The following is a 27,966-nucleotide window of genomic DNA, read 5'->3' as shown; positions in this document are numbered from 1 at the left end:
CTTGCATTCACATTCTCAAAAATCTAATTCTCATCTCAAACTTCCTTCATCAAATGACTTGTTCTTTTTTTCGCAAATTGCTCACATACTTATCATCTGATAATGAGTTGGATGTTGTTCTTAATGCGAGGCTGATGGAGAGTCATCGAGACATCGTGGCAATGGCCAAAGTCGTAAGTTTATTCGGCATGATCATATTCAAGGATACAAACGCATTTTCTGCGACTATTTTGCAGAAAATCCAGTATATCCCTCCAATCTATTTCGAATGAGATTTCGGATGAGTCGTACCTTATTTCTCTATATTCTAAATGAGGTAGAGGCTTACGAGCCCTACTTCATCTAGATAAGAGATAATGTTGGAAAACTTGGTTTATCTTCTATATAAAAGATAACCGCAATATTTAGAATGCTAGCGTATGGGGTTACTGAAAATTTTTTGGATGAATACATACGTATTGGAGAAAGCACCACAATGGAAAGCCTCAAAAAATTCTGCAAGACAATCTTAACTATTTTTCAGATGAATATTGGCGGTCTCTAAATGCCAATGATATTGCTCGATTGCTTACAGTTGGTGAACAAGAGGAATTCCTAGAAATGTTGGGTAGCATTGATTGTATGCATTGGAAGTAGAAAAATTGTCTCATTGCCTGGAAAGTTATGTACTCTGGCCACATCCGTAAACTAACTATTATTTTAGAAGCAGTTGTTTCATATGACATTCGGATATGGCATGCATTTTTTATGCCCGATTCACATAACGATATTAATGTGCTAGATCTTTTATTTTTACAGAACTTGCCCAAGGGCGTGCTCTTCCAGTCAATTACACAATCAATGACAATGACTACACTATGGGGTACTACATTGCCGATGATATTTATCCCAAATGGTCAACGTTTGTGAAGACGATATCATCACCCAAAGGAAATAAGAAGAAAAACTTTACCGCAACATAAGAATCCGTAAGAAAATATGTCGAACGTGCCTTCGGAGTATTTCAACAACGATTTGCAATTATTTGTGGACCTTCCCGATTTCTCAAAGTTAATGAGCTAACAAATATCGTGAAAGCATATATTATTCTACATAACATGATCATTGAGGACGAGCGTGATAATAGTCAGGGTCCAAACATGGAGTACAATCAAGTTGATGATGATATTCCAAAATTGTCGCGCAATCCAACAACAAATTTATTAACTTCATTTTGTGCCATCATGAAATTAGAGACAACTCGACACATCATCAATTACAAGCAGATTTAATTGAACATCAATAGCAGATTAATTCCCAACAATAGAAGAGAAGGTTATGGGATTCTCTATCTTCTCATTAGTAGGGACCATATATTTTTGTTTCCACAATTTCCATTCCAAAAAATATGTTATCTTCAAGAACATGCTGATAGTTACTGTAATATTTTCATTATCTATAATAGTTTAAAGATTTATAATGTCGAATTATAATCAAGCAACATCTATCAATGTTAGACTCAAACTCAACGACCACCTTTTTCTATCTTCTCAGTAAATATTTGCTAATGTATAAATTATAAATTACAACAAACGTGCCAAAATCCTTGAAAAAAACTCTGAACATCAGTCTCAACAGTCAAACAAGTTATACTAATGTGCCAATCATAAAATACAAATGCTCGAATACTGAATAAAAAAATAAGTTCCAAAAAAAATATAACCTCAATTTTCTGATGCATTGCGTCTCGCCAATATCTTCATTTGAAGTTGCTGGAAATATACCTCCTGAACTCCAGGCAACATACTCAAATCAAGCAACATTATGCATTCCTCTGTCTCCCACGGGGCGATTTCCAATTTCTCCGCCTCCAGCCTCAATCTCTTGTCCTCTTGTCTACTTTTATTTCCCTCCGTTTCTCGATCATATGTCATCTTTTCGGTCTTGAGTTGAAAAAATTCTTTTTCCTGAGCATGTGATTCCTCTAGGAGAGTATACTTACACTTGCATAGCTCTACAAGGTCATCTCATGCCTGCATTGGGCCTTACGTTTTCCGTTCTCAGTTTTTCTTCACATTAGCCTATCCAATTTGATGACATTATTATTCATTACATTCTCGACCTCTGTACCGCCAACTGAATCCATAGGTGAATCAGGTGCAACTGCTGAGGTACACGAATATGTCAGAGACATCATTGACCTTCACTTTATCATCTCATCCTTTGTGTAACGCTGAATCCATTTCAACTGGTCCTTCAACAGTTGCCAACAATGCTCCAACTGAAAAGACGTTTTCTCAAGTGATTGGTACATGATCTTCGCTTTGTCAAACTTCCAATTCAAGTATAAAATCAAATAATTAACCATCCATTAAGGATAAAGAAAATGTAACACATAAATATCATAATTAAGTGCTGGAAATAATATAAAAGTAGATGCTTATATATTGTTTTGTTCAGTCACATCACTTTGATTCAATCCTTCAACTTGGGCGAATTTAGCACAAAATTTATTGGTCACATTTTGAATGGCAAACCATCGATGTATTAAGGACCCAACAAGTAACCTGTCTTCTTCGAGAGTGAAGTTTGCACTCCTGGCTAATTTTCTTTACTTGGAGTGAGGGTGGAGAGTCATCCAAAGGTACGAGAGATTGTTCACCTTGACCACCATAAATATGGTCAATTTCAGGTTCCTGAGTTAGGAGGCTCGTGAAGAACATATTTCCATGATTTTGTGAATCCATTTCTAAAAAACTGTAGACACAAAAGAATAGGTACACATGTTAGACAATTACAGACCCAACAATATTTGTAAGTGATTTAGGTAGCCGGCTCAAGAAGTCATATGGTAACTTATGACCACATTTAGCATCGTTCCTTTCTGGCTACAACAACTTCTTGCCACTATTTATTGGTCATTCGGATTACCATGCCATGGAGGTGTGTGCCAAACATGCCAAATGTCCCCACGAGTATTTCTCTGTCAAGATAAGTCGAAATATTGTGTGAAAATAGCCAAAAGTATCGGCCTTGGGGTTTCTCTCCAATATATAAACTGTACAAAGGATTCTATACATGGAAAGAACGATGTATATGCTAATTCTATCCCTATACAATCTGTCAAATATTAAGCTAATGATTCTGAAGAGTAAATCAAGGAAACAAATATGGACAGCAAAGCTGTCCATTGACAGCCCCCCGCTAGTTGATGCAGGTTGATCAACCAACATCAATTTGCTACTTAGGAAGCAATGTCGATGACGAGTAAGAGCCTTGGTAAAGATATCTGCAATTTGTAGCTTAGTGGAAATGTGCGGAAGAGTGATAACACGAGCTTCAAAGGCTTCACGGATAGAGTGACAATCTACTTCAATATGCTTGGTGCGCTCATGATAGACAGGATTAGCCGTGATCTGAATAGCACTTGTATTATTGGCGTGTAAAGGTGCAGGATCAATCTCAGAGAAGTCTAACTCAGCAAGCAAACCTCGAAGCCAAATAATTTCGGAACAAGCAAGAGACATCGCTCGGTATTCAGATTCTGTAGATGACTTAGAAACTCTGTCTTACTTCTTACTCTTCCAGGAGATCAACGCATCACCTAAGAACACACACCAACCAGTGATGGAGCGACGTGTATCAGCACAACCAGCCCAATCAGCATCGCTATAAGCAGCAAGACGAGGAGAATTGCCTGCAAGAAAGAATAACCCACGGGCAGAAGTGCCCTGAACATAGCGTATGATCCTACGAACAACAGCCAAATGAAGATGACGGGGAGTTTGAAGAAACTGGCTGACTTGCTGTACAGCAAAGGAAATATCTGGTCTAGTGATAGTGAGATAGACAAGGCTACCCACCAACTTCCGATATAAACTAGGATCGGTAAGTAAGTCACCCTCCACTTTGCGAAGCTTGACATTTAATTCCATCGGAGTATCGACAGAGGGAGCTTCCTGTAGTCCAGCTGTAGCCACCAAATCACTAGCATACTTATGCTGATTGAGGGAAATACCAGAGGGACTACGATGTACCTCAAGACCAAGAAAATACGTGAGAGACCCAAGATCTTTCATATGAAAAGATTCTAAGAGATGAGTCTTGAGCTGGACAAGTAAAGCAGAATCGGAACCAGTAATCACAATATCATTAACATAAACCAAAATGACAACAATACCCATGTCTGATTTTCGAAGAAACAATGAAGTGTCATACTTGCTCTGCTTGAAGGAAAATTGTAATAAAGTGGTTCGAAACTTATCAAACCAGGCCCTTGGAGCTTGTTTGAGACCATAACGAGAGCGACGAAGTTTACATACATTAGAGGTCGGAGAGGGAAACAATCATGGGGGCGGCTTCATATAAATACACTCTTTAAGGTCCCCATGAAGAAAAGCATTTTTGACATCCATCTGATGTAGTGGCCAATCATGGGAAGCAGCAAGAGCTAGGATCGTACAAACAATGGTCATCTTAGCCACAGGAGCAAAGGTCTCTTCATAATTGACACCATATTCTTGATTATTCCCAAGGGCAACAAGCCGAGCTTTATAAAGATCCAAACTTCCATCAGAGCGAACATTGACTTAGTAAACCCATTTGCAACCCAGAGGAACTAGAATGGAAGGACAAGGTTCAATGTCCCAAGTATGATTGGCCTCTAGAGCGGCAATCTCTTCCTGCATAGCTTGTCGCCAACAGTCATGCTTGACAGCATGTGAGTAGCATGTGGGAATATCAAAATTGGACAATGCAGCAGTAAGAGCAAAAATGGAATTGTCAGAAGAGAACCCATACCTATCTGGGGGTATAGACACTCGAGGAGAGCGACGTACCAAAGGCTCTGGAGGCGCTGCAACTAACTAATTCTGATGCATGTTAGGATCAGATATCGGGTGAGCCACCGGAAGAGACTGTGGGCGGGAGCGTCTCGTATACACCATACCTGGTTTAAAGTGAGAAATGACTTAATGAAGATCTGAGAGCTGCTGCTCAAAAGAGGGGAGGACCACAGTGGAACAAAAGGGCATAGAAGACACAGGAAAGAAATGTTGATTTTCAAATAAAATAACATTCCTAGAAATGCGTGTGCGATGTAAAGTAAGATCATAGCAAACAAATCCTTTTGACACACATTATATCCCAAGAATGCACATCTAACAGATTGAGCAGATAATTTATGTCTCTCATGAGGAGGTAAATGAACAAAACATACACAACCAAATATACGGAGATTATCGTAACTAGGTTGCTTAGCAAACAAACGGAAATAGGGAGATTCCATGTGTAAGACTTGGGAAGGTAAACGATTAATCAAGTGAGTAGCAGTTTTCAGAGCCTCAACCCAAAACATGGATGGAACAGATGATTCTAACAAGAGAGTACGTACCACATCAAGAAGATGGCGATTCTTGCATTCAGCTACTCCATTTTGTTGGGGAGTAGCGGGACATGAACGTTGATGGATAATACCTTTAGAAGCCAAGAATGCCTGAAACTCAGTAGACAAATATTCACCACTAGAATCTGTGCGTAACATCTTAATAGTCGCAGAAAATTGATTGTCGACATACGCTAAAAACTCAGTGAAAGTACGAAAAACCTCAGATTTAGAGCGAAGAAAATAAACCCAAGTGAATCTGCTATGATCATCAATAAAAGTCACATAGTATTTAAATTTTTCATGTGAACTAACTGGGGAAGGTCCCCAAACATCACTATGAATAAGATCAAAGCAATGAGACGCTCTACCAGCATGCAAAGGAAATGGAAGTGTTTTGCTTTTACCAAGTTTACAAGAATCACACTCAAAAGATAAAGAAGAAGAACGTTCTTTATTACCAAGAAAACCAGAGTGCAATACATGATAAGATCTAAGTATTGGGATGACCTAAACGACGATGCCATACCATACTCAGATCAGGAACATTATTACAAGCAAAAGATTTAATAAAAGACACTGAAGAAAGTGTGGGAATAGGTAAAAATAGTGGAAACAAGCGCCCCACTTTAGGTCCCTTCGCGATCGGCTCCCCCGTGACCTGGTCCTGCACAACACAACCATCACCAGAAAAATTAACAACACAATTGTTATCAACTATTTGACCAACAGAAATAAGATTCGTGGAAAGTTGAGGAGCAAGAAACACATCAGTAAATGTGGAAAAGGCATCTCCAACAGCATCTATAGGCAAAGAACTACCATTGGCAGTCTGAATGGCAGATTGACCAGAATAGGGCCGAACATGATACAGGGTTGTGAAAGTATTCGTCATGTTATTAGAAGCGCCCGAGTCTACATACCAGAGTTTAGTATTATTTTTACCTTGAAATCTCATCGCAGATAATGCCGAAATTAGCATTTGTTGCACCATTTCTGGTGTGCAGTAATTTGCTGCAGGAGGTGCAAGATCAGAGGAAGCACCTGAGGAGGAGCCATGTGCTACAGGAGTTGCTGCGGGAGGAACAATAACAGAAGTCTGGAATGCTTGAGCTTGACGATTCTGTGAGCGGATGCGACATTCTTTGATAATATGACCATTTTTCTTGCAATAAGAACAATATTTCTTGGAACAATTGGCAGCAATATACCTATATTCCTTGCAACAGAAACATTGCAAATTTTTATAAGTCATAGGTGATCCTCGTCCTTGGGCAGCATAAACCACAGTTGCCATCCCAGAACTACCATGAGATTGCTCCAGAATAGCTTGAGTACTAAGACGTTGTTCTTCACGAAGTAACTCACCAAAACAAATATCAAGAGAAGGAACATGTGATCTATTCAGCAAAGAGGAGCGAATAGATTCATATTCCGGGCGTAGTTTCATAAGAAACTGATCACGCCGGCTAGTCTCATGAAGAGTCTGAATAGTCGAAAGAGCGGCAACAGGAACATCCGCTGTAACCAAATCAGTATATTCATGCCAAAGAGTTATAAATGCTGAGTAGTAGTCTTAGATGGAAAGACTACCATGTTGAAACATGGCAATCGCATGTTCTAACTGAAAGCGACGAGCATCATTAACTTGATGATAAACCTTCTTCAAGTAATTCAACATGGATTGAGCGGAACGATGAGCCCGTAAGTTGATAACAATATGTGGTTCCACCAAACCAAGAAGCCAAGACATAATCCGAGCATCAAGTACAGCCCATGAAGGAGAAGCCTTGAGATCATGGGATGTGTCAGGATTGGATGTTTGGGCGATATCCATGCCATCAATATGACCCCAAAGATATTTTCCCTTGAGGAAAAGCTCAAACTGAAATGCCCAAATAGAGTAATTTGTGCCCGTAAACTTGACACATACAGGTGCAGAGTCCATCGCAAATAAATGAAGCCAAGACAAAGCAAAAAACAAAAACAGCAAGGGAGATCAACCGAGACCAAAAAAAATATCGACCGAAAGTTTCTATAGTCTCCAAGAAACAAAATCAAGACAGAAGCCGAAAGCCACAAAACATAAAAACTGACCAAGCCGAGAGAAAAATAAATCCCACGTGAGAATTGCTGCACCCAGACGAAGTCGAGAACCCAACGGGAATAACCAGAACAAGCCGAAAGTCACAACGACGAGAATCCCAGAGCCGAAAGTTGCCAGAGAGTTGCGATGTCAACTACGAAGACACAGAGACGCCGAAAACACTACCAGAGTGCTGCTCCGACAAGCAACTAACCGCAGAAATTGCCGAAAGGCTTAGAGAAGATTGCGTCGACAGCCACCCAACAACAGAAAGAGCCGAAACCATAAGACCCGAAACGGAATTGCCAAAAAATCTAAAAAAAAATTGAAGACGGCAATAAACTAGGAGACGGCTCTTGATACCATGTCAAGATAAGTCGAAATATTGTGTGAAAATAGCCAAAAGTATCAGCCTTGTGGTTTCTCTCCAATATATAAACTGTACAAAGGATTCTATACATGAAAAGAAAGTTGTATATGCTAATTTTATCCCTATACAATCTGTCAAATATTAAGCTAATGATTCTGAAGAGTAAATCAAGGAAACAAATATGGACAGCAAAGCTGTCCATTGACATTCTCATCATCACAGCTGAGGATGTAGAGAACTCAAATCCATCTTTAATCAGTTTGCAAAATATAAAATAAGAGCATTCACATTCGCTTCCCTAAACAGTTGTGTTTTAAATGTGGCTCAGAATGATTTATAAAATTTACATTATGTGTAAGACAGGAGCTCAACTAAGATAATGGTTGCAAAACCAAAAGACTCCGAATGCTTTTTGTGAAAACAATCACAAAAAGGTTGGTGGTCATCCGAGTTCGTATTTGACTGCCACTTTCGTTTGAGCCCCATCAAAAACACTTGTGAAATTACCCCTCCCATGGAGTCACTTGAACCATCATCACAGCCTTATACAATTCTAAATCAATACCAAACAACGTATGTATGCATACAAAGGCATTGGGTACAATCAATATAACATCAACTTCTTTAGTTCAAACTAGATAATTGAAACCATAATCAAGTAAGTCCATGGTAACAATAAAAGAGATACCATCAAATACAATTATTAGATATTCAATAATAATTAATAATGATAAATAATGATATCATTAACAAACTAATGCACAAAAGCATGTGTTAATAAATCCATGCCAAGCAAACAAGTAATCAACAGCTCACAAGTAATAGATAAGTACAACAAGTCTTGCCAAAAAAAAAAATAATAATAACAGTAAACATAATAAAATGTCAATTTAAAATGTATATATATATATATATAATTCGCTTGTTTTCATGAGGATGTTGTTCAAGTAAGATATACAAACCCCATCATTCAAATGACTAAACTTGTTATCCAAAGATGTATTCAGGCAAACAACTAAGAAATACTTATGGCGATAATACTCACGAAGTCCCCATGTGTTTTAAATTTCATTCTGCAAGGCCAACACTAAGCAATTGATCTAAATTGCTCACAACAGGTCATATCTAGATATAAATTAATGTCTCAGATCAATAAATTATATAAATATGAGATTCCTCAAAACCACCTGTTGAATTTTGAAATGGCCAGCACAATGAATAGTCAACCCCAAAATCAAAAACTATAATTCGAAATGTCAAGCACAGATCATAACCAACAACATCATCAGCTACAAACAAGATTTCAAAATGCCAAGCATAGATCATAACCAACAGCCCCAAAATCACAAACTAGATTTCAAAATGCCCAGCACAAATCATAACCAACAGCCCCAAGATCATGGACAAGATTTTGAAATGCCAAGCACAGATTATAACCTACAGTCTCAAAATCACAAATTAGATTTCGAAATACCAAGCATAGTGCAAAACCAACAGCCCCAAAATCACACATTTGGTTATTCGAAATGCCCAACACTATGAATAAAGAACAGCCCCAAAATCACAAAGATTTCGAAATGTCAAACACAGTGAATAACCAACAGCCCCTCGAATCACAAACAATCAGTCAAAATGCCAACTCGAATTCAAAAAGAAAAGCCCCAAAAGATGCATAGCTCCAACAAGTCAAAAAGCAACACAGATCATAAGCCATGGCCTTTCAAAATTATTATTCATAACAGATTGAATCGAAATGCCAAACCCTAGCGCAATGTCATAAGCCCAAGTCTCAAAAAACAAAGATTTTGAAAACCAGAGGTAAGGAAATAAAATATAGTTGTCATATGCATCGAATTCAACCATGGGAGATGCAAATCGTGCGACGGAGACGACGAAATCCAATCATGGGAAGGGGGCTTCAGTGAGTAAAATAGTAATGGGAGAGTGAGAAATACTTACATATATTTGGGCCGATGAAGAGAAACCACCATTAATGGTGGCTACGATGTGACAGAGGGAAACATCAAAGAGGGCAACAGAGTGGAGAGAGAGAACACGCGGGACCAACAGACGAAGGAGATGGGAAAGAGCTTTTGGGGATGTACAGTGGTTCCCCATATATGATGGGGAATCATTGTAGCTTCCCTAAATCAAAACACTAAAATAAGGAATAAGATGGGAGGAAGTTTTTCAGCTCCTCAAATTTTTCTTCATAATTTGGGGATAACAGTGATTTAAGACACCAGATGAAAATGCTCTTAGTATATTTGGTTCCTAAAATAAGAAAATGATTATATCAACATAATATACGCAGACTTTGAAGGGCTAGCCGACCTCCCTCTCCATTTTAACTGTACCATCCTCCACTGACCCTTGGTCTACATAACTTTTCATTAGCTACACCTAACATCAATATCCATAGTTATAGCAGTTGTTTAAAGAAATCAAGGCTCCAAAAACTTGAAGTAGGGCAAAGTCTTTTCCTAATTTCCCTTCATAAAATATTTCCATGCATCACCATGCGCGTATCTACGACTAGTAATTACGAATTGAGAATGATATTAAAACCAATATGCCTCTACTACCATGACATTCATCTCATCAAGTGATAACTCCTAATTTTTCAAAAACAATATTGCTGCAAACAAGCACCCAGTCTTTCCATCGATACCTTGAACTCTTGATCATGGTAGAATTATCATCTCTTGATCACAGACAAAAGAAAGAGATAACTGGGGGATGGAGGATAGCAAACAAGGCCTTGACAAAAAGCATGCAGCTGGTATAATACCAAAATACAGATGGCATTATACCGTGATTAGTACGAATGGTTCAGCTGCATTTATAAAAACACTGGGACACTTTGTATTCACCATAAAAGATATTCACCAATATTGAAGTTGAACGAACTCTGAATCTCGAGGCAGAAAATAGTCATCTGAAAATCGAGCATGCAAAACAGCGAGACACTTCCGTTTTTGACCAATGAAGTTGAACAAGTTCTGAATCTCGAGGCAGAAAATAGTCACCTGAAAATCAAGTATTAAAAATACATCTTGTTACTTCAGATAAAATCTGTACTTGCAACACAGCACAAGAGACTGCACTACATGACTGAAAGCCTTCAAGACAATAATTCAGACGGTTATGGTTAAAATACAAAAGCATAGTTTAATGTATGAAAATGAACCTGCATATAAACAAGAATAATAGGGGCAGGCTTTTAACCATACAAACTCGACCCACATCAAAACTTGAAATTCATTGAGTTGAACTTGACAAGCTACCTGCTTTCACCAACAAAATTTGGGCATGCACAGAAAATATAAAGCTACCTTAATATATAGTAAGACGTCATGCACATATAATTATTTGAATGTTGCGGATTGTGACAGCAAGAATGAAGAATTGACATGTGCATTCACCTCTTAACTGCATGCAAACACTAAAAAATTTTATATGCCCATGCCAAGATTCATGATAATATGATTAAACCATCTTTGCTACCGCTTTCAAGGGCATTAATGATCCCTTTGCTAGGAAAAAAGTATAAAATGGATATAAATACAGGATGCAGAGAGAGAGATAATAACAGCACATAACTAAATCAAGAAATACAATTACAAATTTACAACTCAAAATTTTTAAGAAACAATTAATCAAAAAAGCAGCATTATAAGTTTGTTAGGTACGACTACATTAATGAAAGCAAGGTTGTCAGAACTACAGATAAAAATCAAAAGAATTATGCACTAAAAACACCTACAGATCTAGCATAAAGAGTGGCAGGCAAACTTACAGAATTAATCAATTTATAAAAGTACTAACCTTGGCTTCTGCTCTAAACTTTCAACAACCTGGCTCAGAGCATGAACAGTCATTTTCTTCACCTGTTCCAAGCAGAGTAGCAATAAAAAACCTTACAAGCACGATTTGTAATAAAGTTTTTACAATGAAACATTTCACAATTATCATATGCCATATCACAAATTCCTAGCTGCAAGCAATTTCAGTCAATCCAACTACGATGAGCACGCACCAGGATTAAATTGAAGTTAATGCCGATCCAAATCATCATATATCACAATCAAGTAAGCACAAGTTCATGGAAATAAGATAGGTACCATGCATTGAGGACACAAAAGTGTGTGTAAATTAGTGCAGGTAGAGTCTTGGAAGAGAAAATGGTGTTTTATGGTGCAATGCATCTGCAGTTAGATCATGATGAGCTGAGAGAAGATTCAAGAGGTAAAGGATTGCATTGGAGCAGTGGGATGGTATAATTGTGATGGAAACAGTAATCAAGAAGTACTGTGCAATCAGTAAGTTAAAGCTATGCAAAAAAACTAATTGAGCAGTCAAATAATTTATAGCTTTACAAACTAAATGCTTTATCATTTGCAGCATAACGTAAACATGCCACACTACATGAAATGTTATCCAAACACTTGAGATCACATAATAAAGGTACAAACAATCACATACCTCCAACTTGTCCTCCTTGGCCCTATGATTACGGGGAAGTGTACGGAATTCCTCTGTCAAACGTATGCACTCACCAACATTTTCAGGTGAGACAAAGTCTAGTGCGACCTTTATGCATGACTAAACAGAACACAAAAAAGAACAAAGTCACTTGTTTTGATATGTAGAGAAAACAAAAATGAACAAATTCATAAACATAAAGTTATGCCCATGGAAACACATCTAATAATAGCAATTGTTTTCATTCGTCACAACAAGAGAAAGTAAACATTGATTTTTACTAAACTATTCCATTTTGTGCCAGTGTTAACGAGTGCATTGACAGAATCACTTTATAGCAACCTATAAACAACGAATAGTACATTTCATGAAGATGTAATACCTTGCATAAACTATAATTTATTTCATCGGTTTATATATCAAGTGTATTTTCATTAGATTACTACATTGCATAGTTTAGATGTAAAGGTATTGTCGCAACTAAATTTGCTAGGTAAACCACTCAGAGCTCCCAATGGTTTACCAAGTGGGTAGATTGCAGAGTTCTGTCCATCATAAGACTAATCAGATCTGCAGTAGACACCCGAGAGACTTCAACAGGGCAGGCCAAAAGAGGAAGAGTAGAACAAGCAAAAAGTTATGCTTCAATTTTTTTGAGATCGAACTCTAGTTTTTTAAAAAGAGGGCGGGTGGCCAAGTAAAGAGATGTACTTATCTTTTATAGCAGTCCTAATCTAGCAGATTGAAACCTTGAGAGAAGAGGAACAGTTTATTTTTTCAACACATGGTTCATTTGTCGTACGTCAAGTTATGTTTATTCCTCATTCAATTTAGAACTCTTACCAAAGTTGATAGTGAGATTGACTTTTTGTTCAAGGTTCAAGAATACCACATAATTGTAAAAAATGCTATCCTCATGGACTTGTGCCAAGGCTCCCTTGAGCGGGTGATTCTAGAGGAGTAGGTTGCCCAATTATTCCTATTGTTAAAAGGAAAATTAAATTAATTGCCTGGCGACCACCGGAGAGAGGATGGGTGAAGTTGAATGTTGATGGAGGCTCTTGCGACAATCCAGGAATTTCAAGTGGGGGAGGTATTATTCGGAATTTTCAAGGTGGAGTAGTGGCGGGTTTTGCTCATTCTTATGGTCATGCTACTAATACCATTGCGGAGTGTAGAGCTCTCCTTGATCGGCTTCGGTTGTGTAGGCAATTGGGGTTGAGAGATGTTTTGGTAGAGTCAGACTCAATGGTCATAATTGGGTGGTTGGCTTCGGGAGTGTGTAAGTATTGGTTTTTTTGGGATTTTTGGGAGGAAATTACAACTATTGTTGGAGAGCTTAATGTACGATTTCGTCACATTTTTAGAGAAGCAAACATGGCAGTAGACTTTTTGGCTAAGTAGGGGATGCGAGGGGTCAATTCAGATTTTGGTGATGATACTTTCATGCATGGCCCTATTCGAGGTATTATTCGTATGGATAAACTTGACATTCCATTTCTTAGATGTTGATTTTGAGGGATTGGTTGTTGGGGGTTTTTTTTTTTTTTTTATTCCTGAGGTTTTAAGATTTCAAGGTCTTTGTTTATTAGTATTCCTCCACCATAAGTGAAGGTTTTTCTAATAAAAGTAGAAATGGATCACTATTGGACATATGACCTTGACTCTTTAAAAAACAAAAGTTCAAGAAAGGCTCAAAAAATCGGTGCTGAATTGGAATTAGATGGATTGATTTGATTGGACTTAAATCAATTGATCGAACCACTTTGTGGGCAAATAAAAAAATGCAACCAAATCAATTTGGTTTTTAACCAATCAAATTGCCTCATTTGAATCAATCAGAAATGAATAGTGTTTTTGAGCCAAGGGTTAAGGTGTTAAACAAGGGCCAAGTTTATGATTTTAGAAGAAATATGATAGAAATTTGAGAAGGCAATCAAATAGGGGGTTACTAAGGTCATAGCAGTTGAAAATGATAGAATATGTCATAAGTAGTATATGCGTGTTATGTTGCTTCATATTAACCTCTTGTTTTCAAACGAAGAGGTAGACTAGAGTATCATTATCTTTTAGCAATCAATTAGGGCTTAGTTGGACACTTAGAGTAGGGGTGTAACCAGTCCGGTCCGATTTTGGACAAAATTTAGGACCGAACCAGTATATACTGGTTTTACATTTTCAAAACCGATTACGCACCGGTTACCTCCCTAAACCGGTACATCCGATTTTACCGGTTCCAATCTAGTTCGGTCCGGTTTTTTGGTTTTAATAAAATGCAAATTTGTAAAAAAATAATAATAATAATAATAATAATAATAATAATGTATTAAAAAAAATCAGTTTATATATATAGGGAAAAAAATGCTTTAAAAAAAATCTGTTTTATACTTTTACTCCAAAATATATTGCTATTAATTTATCCAAAAAAAAACTGCCCTAACACCTCTTGACATGTTTCCTTCAGATACAAGATATACTACTGGGTGGTATACCTTTTTGGGAGGTAATTTAGTTACGTGAAAGAGTAAGAAACAAATAATGGTAGCCCTTTCTAGTGCAGAAGCTGAATACGGGGCAATGCTCATATTACTAGTGAATTGACATGGTTACAACACTTTCTTCAAGAGATTGGCTTCCCAGCTCCTACTCTTCTCTAGTTGCTTTGTGATAATCAAGTATTTCACAACAGAATTAAATATATAGAGATTGATTGTCATTTCTTCGGAGATAAGATACTTATTGGTGATATTTCCACACCTTTTATGAAGTCTATAGAGCAACTTACAAATGTATCTACCAAGTCATTATGTCATAGTCATTTATAGTTTATCTGTTCTAAACTGAGTTTAAATGACATATATGCTCCAGCTTGAAGAATGTTGGAGGGCATTATTGTACTAAGTATACTCCATATGGGTATAAATGTAAAACACAAGTTAATTTATATATGGTGCAATGGTAAGAGGGTAGGACAAGAGTTTTGAACTACCCATTATTTTCTCTCAAAATCTTAATCTTGACAATTTGTTCAAAAAGCCATAATCCAAGTACATAGGGAGTATACATGAAATATGCCTCATTACCACTAAGCACCAATGAGAGACAAATCATGAAAATTGTCCTAGTTACAAGTAATGGCCGAAGCCCAAGAAAATAAAGTACTACAAAAGAATCTCTTCAGCTCATCCAAAGAATGCTCCCTATCTTCAAAGCAACTCTTGTTTCTCTCCATCCACAAACACCATATAATACAATAAGGGATCATTCTCCACACAACAACAACGTGGACATTTCCCCTAATACTTGTCCATCACTTCAAAATACCCATAACTCTTACAGGCATAACCCATGCCAGCCTGATCCAATTAAGGATCTCATTTCATAAACATCGGGCCACTTCACAATGTAACAAAAGATGATCCAATGAGTCCCCATTTTTCTTGCACAAAAAGCACCAATCCATAATGATAAGACCGTGTTTCTTTAAATTGTCAAATATGAGAATTCTCCCAAGAGATGCAGTCCATATAAAGAAAGCAATCTTAGGAGGTGCCTTAGAATTCCAAATAGCCTTTCAAGGAAAACAATGATCATTAGAGAATCCCAAGAAGGCCTTATAGAAGTAATGCAACGAGAACTTTTTATTTCCACCAAGAGTCTAAATCATCCTATCCTCCAACAGATTGCCAAACGACATAGCATACAATGAGTCAAAAAAATCAGCAAACATTTCGAATTCCCAATCATGAGCCACTTTCGAAAAACTAACATTCCAATGGACAGAACCATTGGAAAACTCCAATAAATCAGCCACCATGCCTCTGTCCCTAGAAATCTGGTAGAGCATGGGAAAAACATGCTTAAGATCCCTTTCACCACACCAAACATCATGCCAAAAATAAACACAATGACTTCTTCCAACAGCAAATCTGAAAAATTTGGAGAACCTCCCCCGTCTTTGCGAATATTTTTCCACAACCTCACATCATATGTCCCCTTAACTTCATTAGAACACTAGCCCCCCTATACTCACATATTTTGAATCTATGACTTCTCTCCACAAACCCTCCCCTTCTTGATAGCATCTCTACAACCATTTCCCCAAAAGTGCTTTGTTGAAGACCCTCGAATTATGCACCCCCAAACCACCACAAGATATTGGGGAACAAACTTTATCCCAACCAACAAGATGAAACTTCGTTTCCTCCCCAAATTACAAAAAATTTTCTCCATATGAGAGGCCACACCTGTAGGCAACGGAAATAGAGAAATGAAATATGTAGGGAGGTTAGATAAAGTGCTCTTGAATCTTGATGAGAGTAAGCTATGTTTGGGCACTTAAATGAGATAACTCGTCTCAAAAGTTTTTATAATTTTCTTCCCAAACATCACTCAAACACAATGCTTTTCAATTTCAAATTTTTAACTTTTTCATCCAATTATTATCTAATCATTACAATTTTCTCAAACTTTCAAACAAAAATACAAAAAAAAAAACTAATTTTTCATATTTTAAAACAAAAATAATATTAAATGATAATATGCAAATAATATTTTAATTTTATAATATTTTAATTTAACTTTTTCTCTCTTTTCTCAAAATCCAATAAAGCTTCTTAACTCAAAAAAATTCACTACTATTTGTAAAATTCTCATCACATCTCATTACTCAACCATGCCCTTAATCTACCACCCTTTGATAAATAGATTGGTTTCCAACCTCCCAATCTTCTGTCAATTTTTACTAACACCCTCCCAAATACATTTTGCCTTGAAAGCAGCCCCCACGGAAGACCAAGGTATTTCAAGGGCAGCGAAGCAACCTTACAGCCCAAGATATTTGCCAAGTCTTGAATATTGTTCACTATACCCACAAGAGTCATTTTAGACTTCGAGAGATTTCAAGCCCGAAACAATTTCAAAGCAAAGTAATACAACCCTCAAATATTGCATATCACCACAGTCCGAGCTCACACAAAATGGAAATGTCATCAGCAAAGAGAATGTTAGATATATTAACACCTCCCACTGAAAAACCAACAAGAAAACCTCCATTAACAGCCACTCCCAACATGCGACTCAGTGTGACCATAACAATGACAAACAGAAAAGAGGAGAGGGGATCCCCTTGTCTTAATCCCGTAGAGCTGTTAAAAAATCCCTCCAGTGCACCATTCACCAAAACCAAATAATGGATAGTAGATATACAATGCCTAATCCATCTATCCCCAAAACCACACCTCCCAAGTAATAAAAAACCCCAATTAACATGGACATAAGCCTTTTCCATATCCAACTTGCACAAAAACCCAAGTGTACCCTCCTTAATTCTACAATCCAAACATTCATTGGCAATCAAAACCAAGTACAAGATTTGTCTCTCCTTCTCAAAAAAAAATTGAGATTTTCATATAATACTACTCATAACAGCACTCATACAATTGGCAATTTGAGATTATCTTATACACCCATTAATGAGACTAATAGGTCGAAAATCCTTCACCTCCATTGCCCCAACTTTCTTATGAATAAAAGCAATACAAGATGCATTAATGTTTTTTTCGAATTTACAGAAGCATAAAGTTCATGAAAACCTTCATAATATCCTCACCAACCACGTCCCAGCAATCATGATAAAAAGCCATAGAGAACCTGTCTAGACCCGGGGCTTTATCCTTAGTCATCCCATAAATCACCTGAAAAACCCCATTTGCCTCAAAAGGTCTCTCCAACCAAATAAAGCTTGATTGATCAATAGTCCTAAAGGGCAAGCCATCAAGTTTGGGACTCCAAGGAAATTTTTCAGAAAGGAGATCTTCATAGAAGTTGACAATGACTCTTAATAACATCATGGTCAGAGCAAACATGTCCATCAACTTGAAGTATCTTGATGGCATTATTCCTACAATGAGAATTAGCCACCCAATGGAAAAATTTAGTACAATAGTCCCCTTCTTTCAAACAAAGGGCACGTGACTTCTGTCTCCATGAGATTTCTTCCATTAATCGCACATTTTCAAGCTTCGTAGTGATAAATAGTTTCCTACAAGAATCCTCCTTAGAAAGAGGAATGCTCACCTCTCTATCCTCCAAAACCTGTAAAGCCTCTATAAAGAACCTTTTTGATTATCAAGATGTCCAAAGACATCTGCATTCCACATCTTCAAGTCCTTCTTCAGTGCTTTCAATTTCCCAACCAGTATAAAACTTGGTGGCTCTAAAAACTACAAGGACCACCATGACCTAACTTTTTCCACAAAACCATCAACTTTCAACCACATATTTTCAAACTTAACATATCTTTTACCCTCATGAATGCCCACACAATCCAGTACAATTGGGAAATGGTCCGACAAAACTCTATCCAATCTCTTCTAAAGTATGTTAGAATAGTGAGCCTCCCATGTGGAGACACCAAAAATCTGTCCAAACGGGACCAAGCCCAATCATTGGACCAAGTGTGCACACCAAAAAGTGGCAGATCCACCAAATTCAAAAAATATTTGGACCTCACAATCCTTTCTATCCCTCAATATAGTTGCTACTAAAACAATTGTAACCACCAAACTCCTTCCATAGCCGATGGCACATCATTTAATGACAAAAAGTATAGTTTTTGGAGTGTCGCTTCTTCCTCCTAATCAACCAAGTAAACTCTTCTTTATGGACATGCATACAACAAATGACCTCTCTCCACAATTTAATGGCAAAAATTAGAGTTTTTGACAACTAATACTATAAACTTCCTTCCCTTTCTCCACTCAGTCAATACCACTATTAAGTCAAATCCCATCAGGGTTGGAAAATCCCTCACCATTGTCACTATGCAGAGCTATTTGATCAGCTCTTGAAATACTAGCAGCCCTAGGTGTTAAAAGTCTTCTTCTCAGCCCAAGCCTTAATATCCTTTGCTTCAGACAACAAGGCATTTTCCTTGCATCCTCCAAATCTGTGAACCTAATAACTCCCATCACATCTTGAATTGAAGAACTCAACCCCAAAAGATAGCAAGTTGTCAGTTGCACATTCCTTTCATTGAGGTTGACATGAATAAATAAATTATTAAATTCAGACGAATATGCTTCTATGCTTAGATTGCATCAAACAATGAAAATGTTGGTACAAATCCACCAACAGGGAAAAACTATTTCTCATCTTTATTTTCATATGGTCCCATGTGCAGGTTTTTGGCTTTCCTTGACCATAAAGTTCCTCAACTCTAAGAGCAGCCCCTCATAATTCACAAACTGCACTCAAAATAGCGCTCAACATTGGCTTCCAAATCATAATAATCTTCAGTACGCACAACACCAAAAAGTTCAGCAACCCCCCATCATCGCACCACCCATACTCAAATCAGGAGTTCTCACTAATCTCTGCAATCCAGAAAAATGAGCTGACTCCACTCAAAACACCATGGAATGGATAAATCTTCAAGATTAGTTCCTCCCCATCCTCCCCATCCTCATGGTTTCCTTCTCGAAATTGCTCCTGGGCCACCTCACGTCTCATCACTAGAGAGCTTGAACAACCCACTACAAATAAACCATACAACCCACATCTACCAGTCTACTCTTTTAAAGAACTGAATAAAATAAAGGCAATACGACATCACCTGAATAAAGAATTATGACACTCAAATATTGTCCTTGCAAGACGGAATGACTTATAGATGCTAGAAATAAAACAAGTCCACGAAGATATCATCCTAGTCGAGCTGTAAAAGAACATTACTTGAACAAGAGATGGGTGCAGAAGGATAGACTAGTTGATACGTTATTGATGTGTAAATCCCTCTGCTTTAAAAACTTTTGTCATTTAAATAAATACAACTAGCTAGTAATCAGCTTAGAAGACACCACATAAAACACGTTTATTTCAAGGGAAATGTAGCAAAATAATTTTGTATGACTAGTTACTGGTGCAAGAGGTACTTTAAATTTATATCCAATTTTTATAAACTAGAGAAAGAAGGAAAAAAAAAAAAAAAAAAACCCCAAGAGAAATTTACTATACCTCTAGGTTTCTGACTTGATGCGGACAGCCAGCAGGAATGAAGACAGCATCCCCAAGATTTTGGACAAATGTCCATGGTTCAATTCCTATGACACCATAAAATAACCATAAAAAAGAATCATAATAAATTACAGTGAAAAAAAGATTGCAGCATTCAGTCCAACTAGCTCCACATATTTAACAAACTCACCATACTCATCCTTGAGCTTTCTCTTGTGCTCCACAGTCAGATAAAAGGTCTGGTCGTGTATAGGGTGAACAACCTGTAGCACCAAAAGATATAATAAACTGATTCCACAGAAATATTTGTCAAGTATTAACAGGAACACATATAACACACCTACCAACTTATTATAAACCCATACACACTAATGTAAACTAATCAATTTACTGACTGAAGGACAGGCAATCGTGTCAGTTGTAACTGCTCAGGAATTTAATGCTATATTTCCACTCAATGATTTGTTTATTCACATCCTAAGTCCTGCTGGTGCAGAGCTGGTCAGGCAGATATCTACATATGTTCAGATTCCTGCTCCACCCAATCCGAGCTGAACTTCTGACCTGGCCTGAGCCGAAACAATCAAAATCCCAGCAGGCAGAAGGAAGTCTTTCTGCCCAAGCCGACAGTATAATAATGAGAAAATTTTAAAAAAAAAAAAAAAAAAAAAAAAAAAAAAAAAAAAAAAAAAATTATTTGGTCCAAAGGGAACCAAACCCATGTTTGGGCCACTAAGAAAATTCTTGATCTGCAATTCGATCATTACATCTCCTGAACCGACAGTCAGAACTCGGTTCAACTCAGAAGGCTGATCTCAACTTAGCTTCTGCATGATCCACCTTCGGACTTCCGTCATGTCAGAAGAATATCCCTACCTATATCCCAATTTGTTACATGATTTGGATTTCCAACAGTTGTTCCCTTTGGTACAAATTAAAGGTAATTTTAAAAGGTTCAAAATATTTTTCTACAAACCTTAGCTGTATGCATATTATAAAAAGTAACACCATTTCTTAGTATTTACACATTAAAAAGTAACACCATTTCTTAGTATCGACCAAATGAAAATGGTATGCCAAATTACCTGTGGCAATGGACAACAATGGATGTGCCTGAATTCCCGGAAATGCTTCTTAAGATACTCCTGCAGCTTAGGACTGTCTTGTCTTCGGAAGATGTCCCAAAGGGCACCACTCTTAGAAGCTTCTAACCCATCCAAATTATTTCCAGAACTTGTAAGAAAACTCCCACCATTGTTAGCTTCATCCACTTTTGGCACTTCAGTCTTTTCCAGCACTGAGCCCCTTGAAAAGCCTGCCCCATCCATCCTTGACTCACCAGCGAGTTGAGCAACATGATTAGCTGGTTCTGTAACGGTTACAGAGGTGTTCTGATCCCCGGGTTCACCGCTAAATTCTTTATCATTAGCAGTAAGTGTACAAGACCCACCGCCAGAAATGTTAATCTTGACCTTTTCATCCACAGGCAGAAAATCCCCAAAGATTTCTTTTTGGTCTTGCTCAAAGTGCTTCCTTTTCAACTTCTCTATACTCTCGAGTGTCTCAGCTTTAAGGGTCGGCTTGGCAGTATGTGTCAAAACATTTACCTGAAAATTTGAATTAAGAATAAATTAAATTAAGAGTCTCAAACAACAAAAAGGAAAACTTAATTTTTATTTATGTCCCTTGTATCTATTACGAGACATGTGTTCTTCACCAAGGGATTCAATTACAACAAAAACTGCACCTAAGCCTTACCCATCATTGCAATATCATCTGTTTCCTTTTACACATGTTTTACTTCCATCAAGTCAATTGTATCAAAAGCATAATAGTACCTATTCATCCCCCACCCCCCGCCCCAAACTTCCTTTTTTAACTTCTATAGAAAGTAAAACAACAGCAGGTGGCTCTCTTAACAAAAGAGCATTATAATGAAGGAAGCTAATGAATACCCCTAATTTGGGGTGGCCGGGTGGGTTAAGGACATGACAATTGAATCTGTGCCACTATGTAGAGTAAACCCTAAAACATAGACTACACCCTAAAAACGTGAATATTGCACCTATGTGACTAAGAATACATGACATTGTAATAACTGCTGATTGCAGGAATATGAATCAAAGGCAACTATATTATTTAAATCAAGTAAGATTAAAAAAAAATTAAGAAACATAAAGCAATGTGTGAAGTTGTGAATATTCTAGGTTTGGACTCAATGTAGTAATTGTCCATTAAACTAAACTTCAAACAACCCAATACCAGATTGGCAAACTGCAAACAGCTTTGCCAAAAGTCATTGAAGCTTATATAACATAACTGGTACGAAAGATTATAAGATAAGTATGCCATAGAATTTAGTCAACTGGGGCAAGGTATCAAACCCATAAATGTTTGTGATGGGTAGTAACAGATACAGCCATGAAGTGTCACCAGATACCAAAACTTATGTGATTCATCTGGCCCTTGGCCCTTAACGTGGATTTCCTTTAGCCTTTACAAACCAACATAGACAGTTCCAAGCAGCGATCCATGCAAAGAGAAGTTCCCCTCCAACAAACAAAAAGGTAGAAGTTCCAACAAAACCACATACCGCATCAGACATGTCGCAGTGAAGCTTAGTGACAGAGTCCCCACGGCCAAGCTCCTGAGGAATTCCATAAGCAATATAAGTCTTGGGGCCCATATCTGGCTTAAGAGATTTCTCAGGCAAGTTGACTGCAATATTTAAAAGACCCTTGCGTGGATGTGTATATTCCTTAAAGGGCAAGCAACAGATGAACTCAGCACCATGACGTGGCAAGCGTTCCTCAAACAAATTAGATGGAGGCCAGTCTTTCAGTTTTAGTATCAAGGGCCACAAGCGCTGATCAACACGACCATGCATATACCATGTAAAGAACTGGTGGATATTGATATTGCACTGCAATTCATCATACAAATTAGAATTGTAAAGCAAATCTAAGACCAGACCCGCTGACTCAGATGAGCCTCACACAACGAAAAACAAAAGGCTATGCAATAGAGTAAAAAATAAATTGTTTACATTTAATGCAATCAAGGCTATTTCTATTTGGAAATGATAGCAGTGACCTGTGACGAGAGGAGCTAGAGACCGAACGAGAGCAGGCTGAGAAGACAACTGGGAAAGTACTCTTAATTTCTTCCTATAGATAAATTTTTTTTTAAGCGAAAAGGAGTGCAATCCAAGAGTACAGGAAGTATACGAAGATATTCACCTGACTAGCAAAAGAAAAAAGTGATAGAAATCCTGGAAAGAGTTGAGCCTTGACACCAATCTCTTGCAATCCTCAAAATTACACTTATTTCTCTCTCTAAAGGCACCACAATAAAGCATGATGGAGTCATCATCCAGAATAAGGCACACCTGTAGCTACCAATTTGACCTTGCCAACATGTTAGAAGATCCACCTTGCAAGAAGGCACAACCCAATCTATCCCAAAGAGTCCAAAACCCCTAAAGCTCTAAAACAAAGAGGGAAAAGCAAAAGAAACAACCATGAATTATGGCTCAAAAACTAGGTACTAACAGTCACCAAAATTGGGATCAAAGTTTTCAGTTTGAGATTGAAAGGACATGAAAGCAGTCATTATGATCTTCCTCTGAAAAAAAAAAAACCCGAGAAGGGAGCATATCCAGCTGGTAATTTTCAAGGGAAGGGATTATAGATGACATGGTAAAGTTATGGACAAGTTGATATTGGAAAACGTATAGCTGTCTTAAAAACTGAAGGAATTTCACTGGTAAAATTAGTTTGAAATTTCCAAATAAAAGATTCTTCTATTCCAAGTAACTACGTAGACATTTTCATCAAACATATTAAGCACAGTAAATTAGACACAAACATCATTGGAATGAAAATGAGAAGTTAAGACATCCAGAAATAAGATTCTTTAGAAGGATGGTAATGAACTCACCTCACACCAATCCAAGCAATCAATAGCCTTAACTTCCAACTCCCTATCATGTTTGGCATGTTTCAACTGACGGACTGCACGCCACATGACCTCTGGTTCCCAACTTAAACCAGATGCAGATTCAAGCACATTACTGACAAGTATGGGCTCAGCTCTGCTCCAATGCCACTGGAAATGTTTCAAATCCCCCTGGTGTATATCTTGGGCCCTCGGGCAATACAAATAGTTGTCATCAGAATCTTCTCGAGACGCCGCTTTTCGTAACCTATCATTGCTGAAGTCGACTTCTCCCACAGAGTTGAAGCACAAACACCGTTGTAAAGATGTTGCAGCCACATCCATAAGTTTGCAACTTCTGGCTATTTCTTCTGCTTTTTTGACCAAGTCTGAAATGAAATTTTCCGAAAAAACACATCGCAATTCTAGAATTCCCAGACCACAACCACCCATGTCTTTTGAGGGGCAAGGAATGCTACCATCTTCTTTTGATTTCCACCCAGATTTTGACTTCATATGATCCACAGGGCACGTCTCAGCAGGTAATTTCACTTCCTTACTCTCTCCACCATGCATATAGTCAAAGCCACGGTCAATATACTTCATAATCACTTCTTCATCAACTCCCCAGATGTTTTCATCACGAATCTCCCGGCAACAGATAAGGCAAAGATCATAGGAACATCTAGGACAACTTCTGTGAAAATCATATATGGAAGTCTTGCAGTTGTCACTGCAAAACAAATGTAGCAGGAAAAAACCTTCGTAAAGCTATGTAACTATGAGAAACAGAAGGCATCTCCGGAAGAGACCTTTTTTTTTAATTGGTAAATAAATCTTTATTGATCAAAAGAGTAGGCAAGAGCCCAAGTATACAAGACATATACAAGAGCAATGCCTAAACATGCTAGTTTAGTGATATAAGGAATTCATAGAAGGTCATGCCAACCAGAAAAGACCTTACCAATACATACGTTCGTCAATAGGGCAATCTACTTGCTTTATCTCTAAAAGCGGATGCAATATCCCTATCAAATGAGCATGACATAATCAAATCAGAAGATTACATCCAAAAAAAAAACCTACTAAAGAGCAACTGCCAGCAACAGTCAAAATTAAGATCGATCCAAATTAAAGAAAAGTGTAGATTATAATGTTCAGCAATGAAGCAAGCCAAAAGTGATTTTCTCAAAACAGTAAAAATTTCAATTTCCACATTTATGAGACATCTTCCAATCCAGACTAACTCAAATTCCGTGGTCACTTCAAAACTATAACAAGAGTTGCATGACTGACAAGGTTCAAACCTTTTTTTCTTCCTTTTGAATAAGGAAGGAAGGAAAGAAAATACCTTGTCTTTTGGCCTCCATTTCCTTTTCAGTCATTTGTTCTTCATTAAGTTGCTTCAAAATTGGAAGCATTGTTTGCAGCACATATTTATAGTGCTCAAACTGCTCGTCTTCACTGACAGTAAATTCTAGGTTCTTCAAATTCTGCACCACAACTTATAATGTGCCAAACTCACATTCATGATAATATAAGAAAAAGGACAGCATCAGAAAATACACTATCTTATGAAATGTGAACAAAAGGATAAACTAACCTTAACAGGCACGTCCAATCGTAAGCATGCCTTGCAATTGCAATTTCCACGACACACTGGACAAGCCTCTGCAACAGCATCCTTCTCCATATTTGGATACCTACACAATACATATGGTAACTGCACATGCAGAAGCTCATATTTTGATACAGAATGTTTTGTTTTACAGCTAGAAATATTTTTGGACCTCCCTTAACTTTCATTGTCAGCCTCAGGGGCATAGGTTCCAATCCATAGAAATCAATTGTACAAGTTTTAGAATTTGGACCGATCCCTAATAAAAGTTTAATGAAGCTGAACAGCATGACTACCTTATTTTGCTCTAATGAGACATACTTTCTATTATTCATTCATGCAATTCATCAGGTCTGAGGATGGCTTGCTTAATAAAACTGTGCCTCTGATTTTCATTAGAAGTGGCTGGCTTACTCACCAACAAAAAAAATTGTAAATTAATATCTCGTGCTTTATAATGCATAGTTTGCATGTTCACCGTCTTATGAGATTATGTGATTCACAATAGAATGAATAATTTCAAGATTAGAGCTGAAACTTCATTGCGGGTATAAACCAAGATAACTTCAATTCAAAGTGCCAAAACTAAGACGTAAACCACACTGATATTGACATGGTTCAATATAAAAGTGAATACCAAATCAACAAGCTAGTTAAGCAAAAAGAAAGGGAAAAAAACTTTTACCATCTTTTTAGGCAAGGTACACAATATCGTTTTCTCTTACAACTCTTGCACCGAACAACCTCGCCTTTATCATTCCTCTGACATTGATGACACATTAAGGACTCCTCTTCGATCCACTGTCGAATCAAAAGTCAGTCAAACACGATCTAGAAAACTAACTATTAGAACCGCACAACAAAGCAAAAACACAAAAAAAGGAAGAAGATTGGTACTTTATCATATTTATTTATTTTAGCAATATCTTGGTTCGGAACTTCTGTAGCCCTCAATGAATAACCTGTCCTACTGTTCCTTCCACAAAAATCCTTCCTCTCTGCCCCATTTTTCTTCTTTTTGTTTTCCAAAACCGCCTCCTTGGTAACCTTGTTTGCAACTCCAACTCTACCAAGCTTCTTCTTTGGCCTTCCCCGCATCTTCCCCTTATTTGCATTGCCATCAATGCCTTGCCCTGGATCGAACCCATTAATTTCCTGAACTTTCTCATCCTGCTGAGCACCACAACTTTCTCCATGGCCTTTCTCGGCCGATAAGTTCTTTCTCTTCCTCCCACGCTTCTTTATTGGCCTATCCAGTATCCTCTGCTTATCTGCGTAATCTAAAATTTGTTCTGACGCCAACCCATTGTTATCCTCAACCTTCTCATTCTTCTGAACAACATAATCTTCACCAGTAGATAGCTTGCTTTTCTTCCTCCGACGCTTCTTCACCAAAACCTCACCATCATCTTCGCCCATGATTTCAGCATAGTTCAGCCTCTTCACCCCCCGAGTCCTTGGCCCACTTCCCATAGAAACCCCACCTCCATTAACAAAAGCATCCCCGTTCTCGGCCTTCTCCACCGAAGCCCCAGCATCCTTCTTCGTCAGAGGCTCAACTGCTTCTCCAACTACTCCTTCCCCCTTAGGACCACATCCTTCCTGCAAATCCCGCTTCTTTCTTCCACGCGCCATCACAAACCCAGCAAAACAGAGAAAGTTTGGTAAAGGAGCAACTGGTTTTGAAGAGAGAGTTAGGGTTCGGGTTCGGGTTAGGGTTAGGGTTAGGGTTCGAGTTTTCGGGCTTGGGCTTCACATTTGACAGGGCTTCGTGTTTGAAGACAACAGGGCTCCTTGGGTTCCGTGGTTAGAACCAGAAGACCTCCGTGGTTCGGTGAAGACGAGAGGGCTCCGCCGTTTGTGGTTCGCTGTAGAAGACCTCCGTGGTTCGATGAAGACGAGAAGACGAGAGGGCTCCGTGGTTCGTGCTTCGCCCCAGAAGACCAAGTGGTTCCGTGAAGACGACAGGGCTCCCCTGGTTCGTGGTGGTTCGTGGTTCGCAACAGAAGACCAGGTTCCGTGGTTGGGTTCGATCGTCTTCCTGGTTGGGTGAAGACGATGGGAACAATGGATTGAAGCGGGAGGAAATGAAA

At 38.0% G+C, this 27,966-nt stretch overlaps 2 protein-coding genes across 6 annotated transcripts; both read right to left on the bottom strand.

The window, feature by feature from the left end:
- Nucleotides 1-1,580: 1,580 nt before the first annotated feature.
- LOC108993135 (lysine-specific demethylase JMJ25-like) lies at nucleotides 1,581-27,966 on the bottom strand. Of its 5 annotated transcripts, none has more exons than XR_001996461.2 (14): nucleotides 26,771-27,966; nucleotides 26,559-26,674; nucleotides 25,859-25,958; nucleotides 25,607-25,748; nucleotides 25,220-25,283; nucleotides 24,259-24,988; nucleotides 22,913-23,242; nucleotides 21,405-21,926; nucleotides 20,510-20,582; nucleotides 20,320-20,405; nucleotides 12,304-12,423; nucleotides 11,647-11,708; nucleotides 10,708-10,847; nucleotides 1,581-2,260 (listed from the first exon to the last, which is right to left on the bottom strand). XR_001996461.2 is itself a non-coding variant. In XM_018967901.1 (13 exons), exons 1-13 carry the CDS (start codon nucleotides 27,506-27,508, stop codon nucleotides 10,844-10,846), a joined length of 3,087 nt encoding a protein of 1,028 aa, XP_018823446.1. In that variant the 5' UTR covers nucleotides 27,509-27,966; the 3' UTR covers nucleotides 10,361-10,843. The 5 variants fall into 5 exon arrangements, 2 of the variants coding, with proteins under 2 accessions (XP_018823446.1, XP_018823449.1); XR_001996457.1 differs by lacking the exon at nucleotides 1,581-2,260 and adding an exon at nucleotides 5,798-6,029 and having other exon boundaries at nucleotides 10,632-10,847; XR_001996458.1 differs by lacking the exon at nucleotides 1,581-2,260 and adding an exon at nucleotides 5,798-6,029.
- Nucleotides 3,549-4,163, bottom strand: LOC108993065 (uncharacterized mitochondrial protein AtMg00810-like). The gene has a single exon (XM_018967832.1). The coding sequence runs from the start codon at nucleotides 4,161-4,163 to the stop codon at nucleotides 3,549-3,551; it is 615 nt and encodes a 204-aa protein (XP_018823377.1).

Source organism: Juglans regia, chromosome 15 (genome assembly GCF_001411555.2).
Source record: "Juglans regia cultivar Chandler chromosome 15, Walnut 2.0, whole genome shotgun sequence".
Classification (NCBI taxonomy): domain Eukaryota; kingdom Viridiplantae; phylum Streptophyta; class Magnoliopsida; order Fagales; family Juglandaceae; genus Juglans; species Juglans regia.
Note: the sequence above shows the minus strand (reverse complement) of the source record. Positions and strands in the feature narration are given on the sequence as shown.

What these genes read in the sequence shown, in the direction of transcription:
- LOC108993065 (XM_018967832.1), bottom strand. Translation starts at nt 4,163, where the DNA reads ATGGGTATTGTTGTCATTTTGGTTTATGTTAATGATATTGTGATTACT.
- LOC108993135 (XM_018967901.1), bottom strand. Translation starts at nt 27,508, where the DNA reads ATGGCGCGTGGAAGAAAGAAGCGGGATTTGCAGGAAGGATGTGGTCCT. An exon ending in GATTGGACGTGCCTGTTAAG is followed by an intron (nt 25,749 to 25,858) that starts GTTAGTTTATCC and finishes GTTGTGGTGCAG; the next exon opens with AATTTGAAGAACCTAGAATT. An exon ending in AATGGAGGCCAAAAGACAAG is followed by an intron (nt 25,284 to 25,606) that starts GTATTTTCTTTC and finishes CTCATTTGATAG; the next exon opens with GGATATTGCATCCGCTTTTA.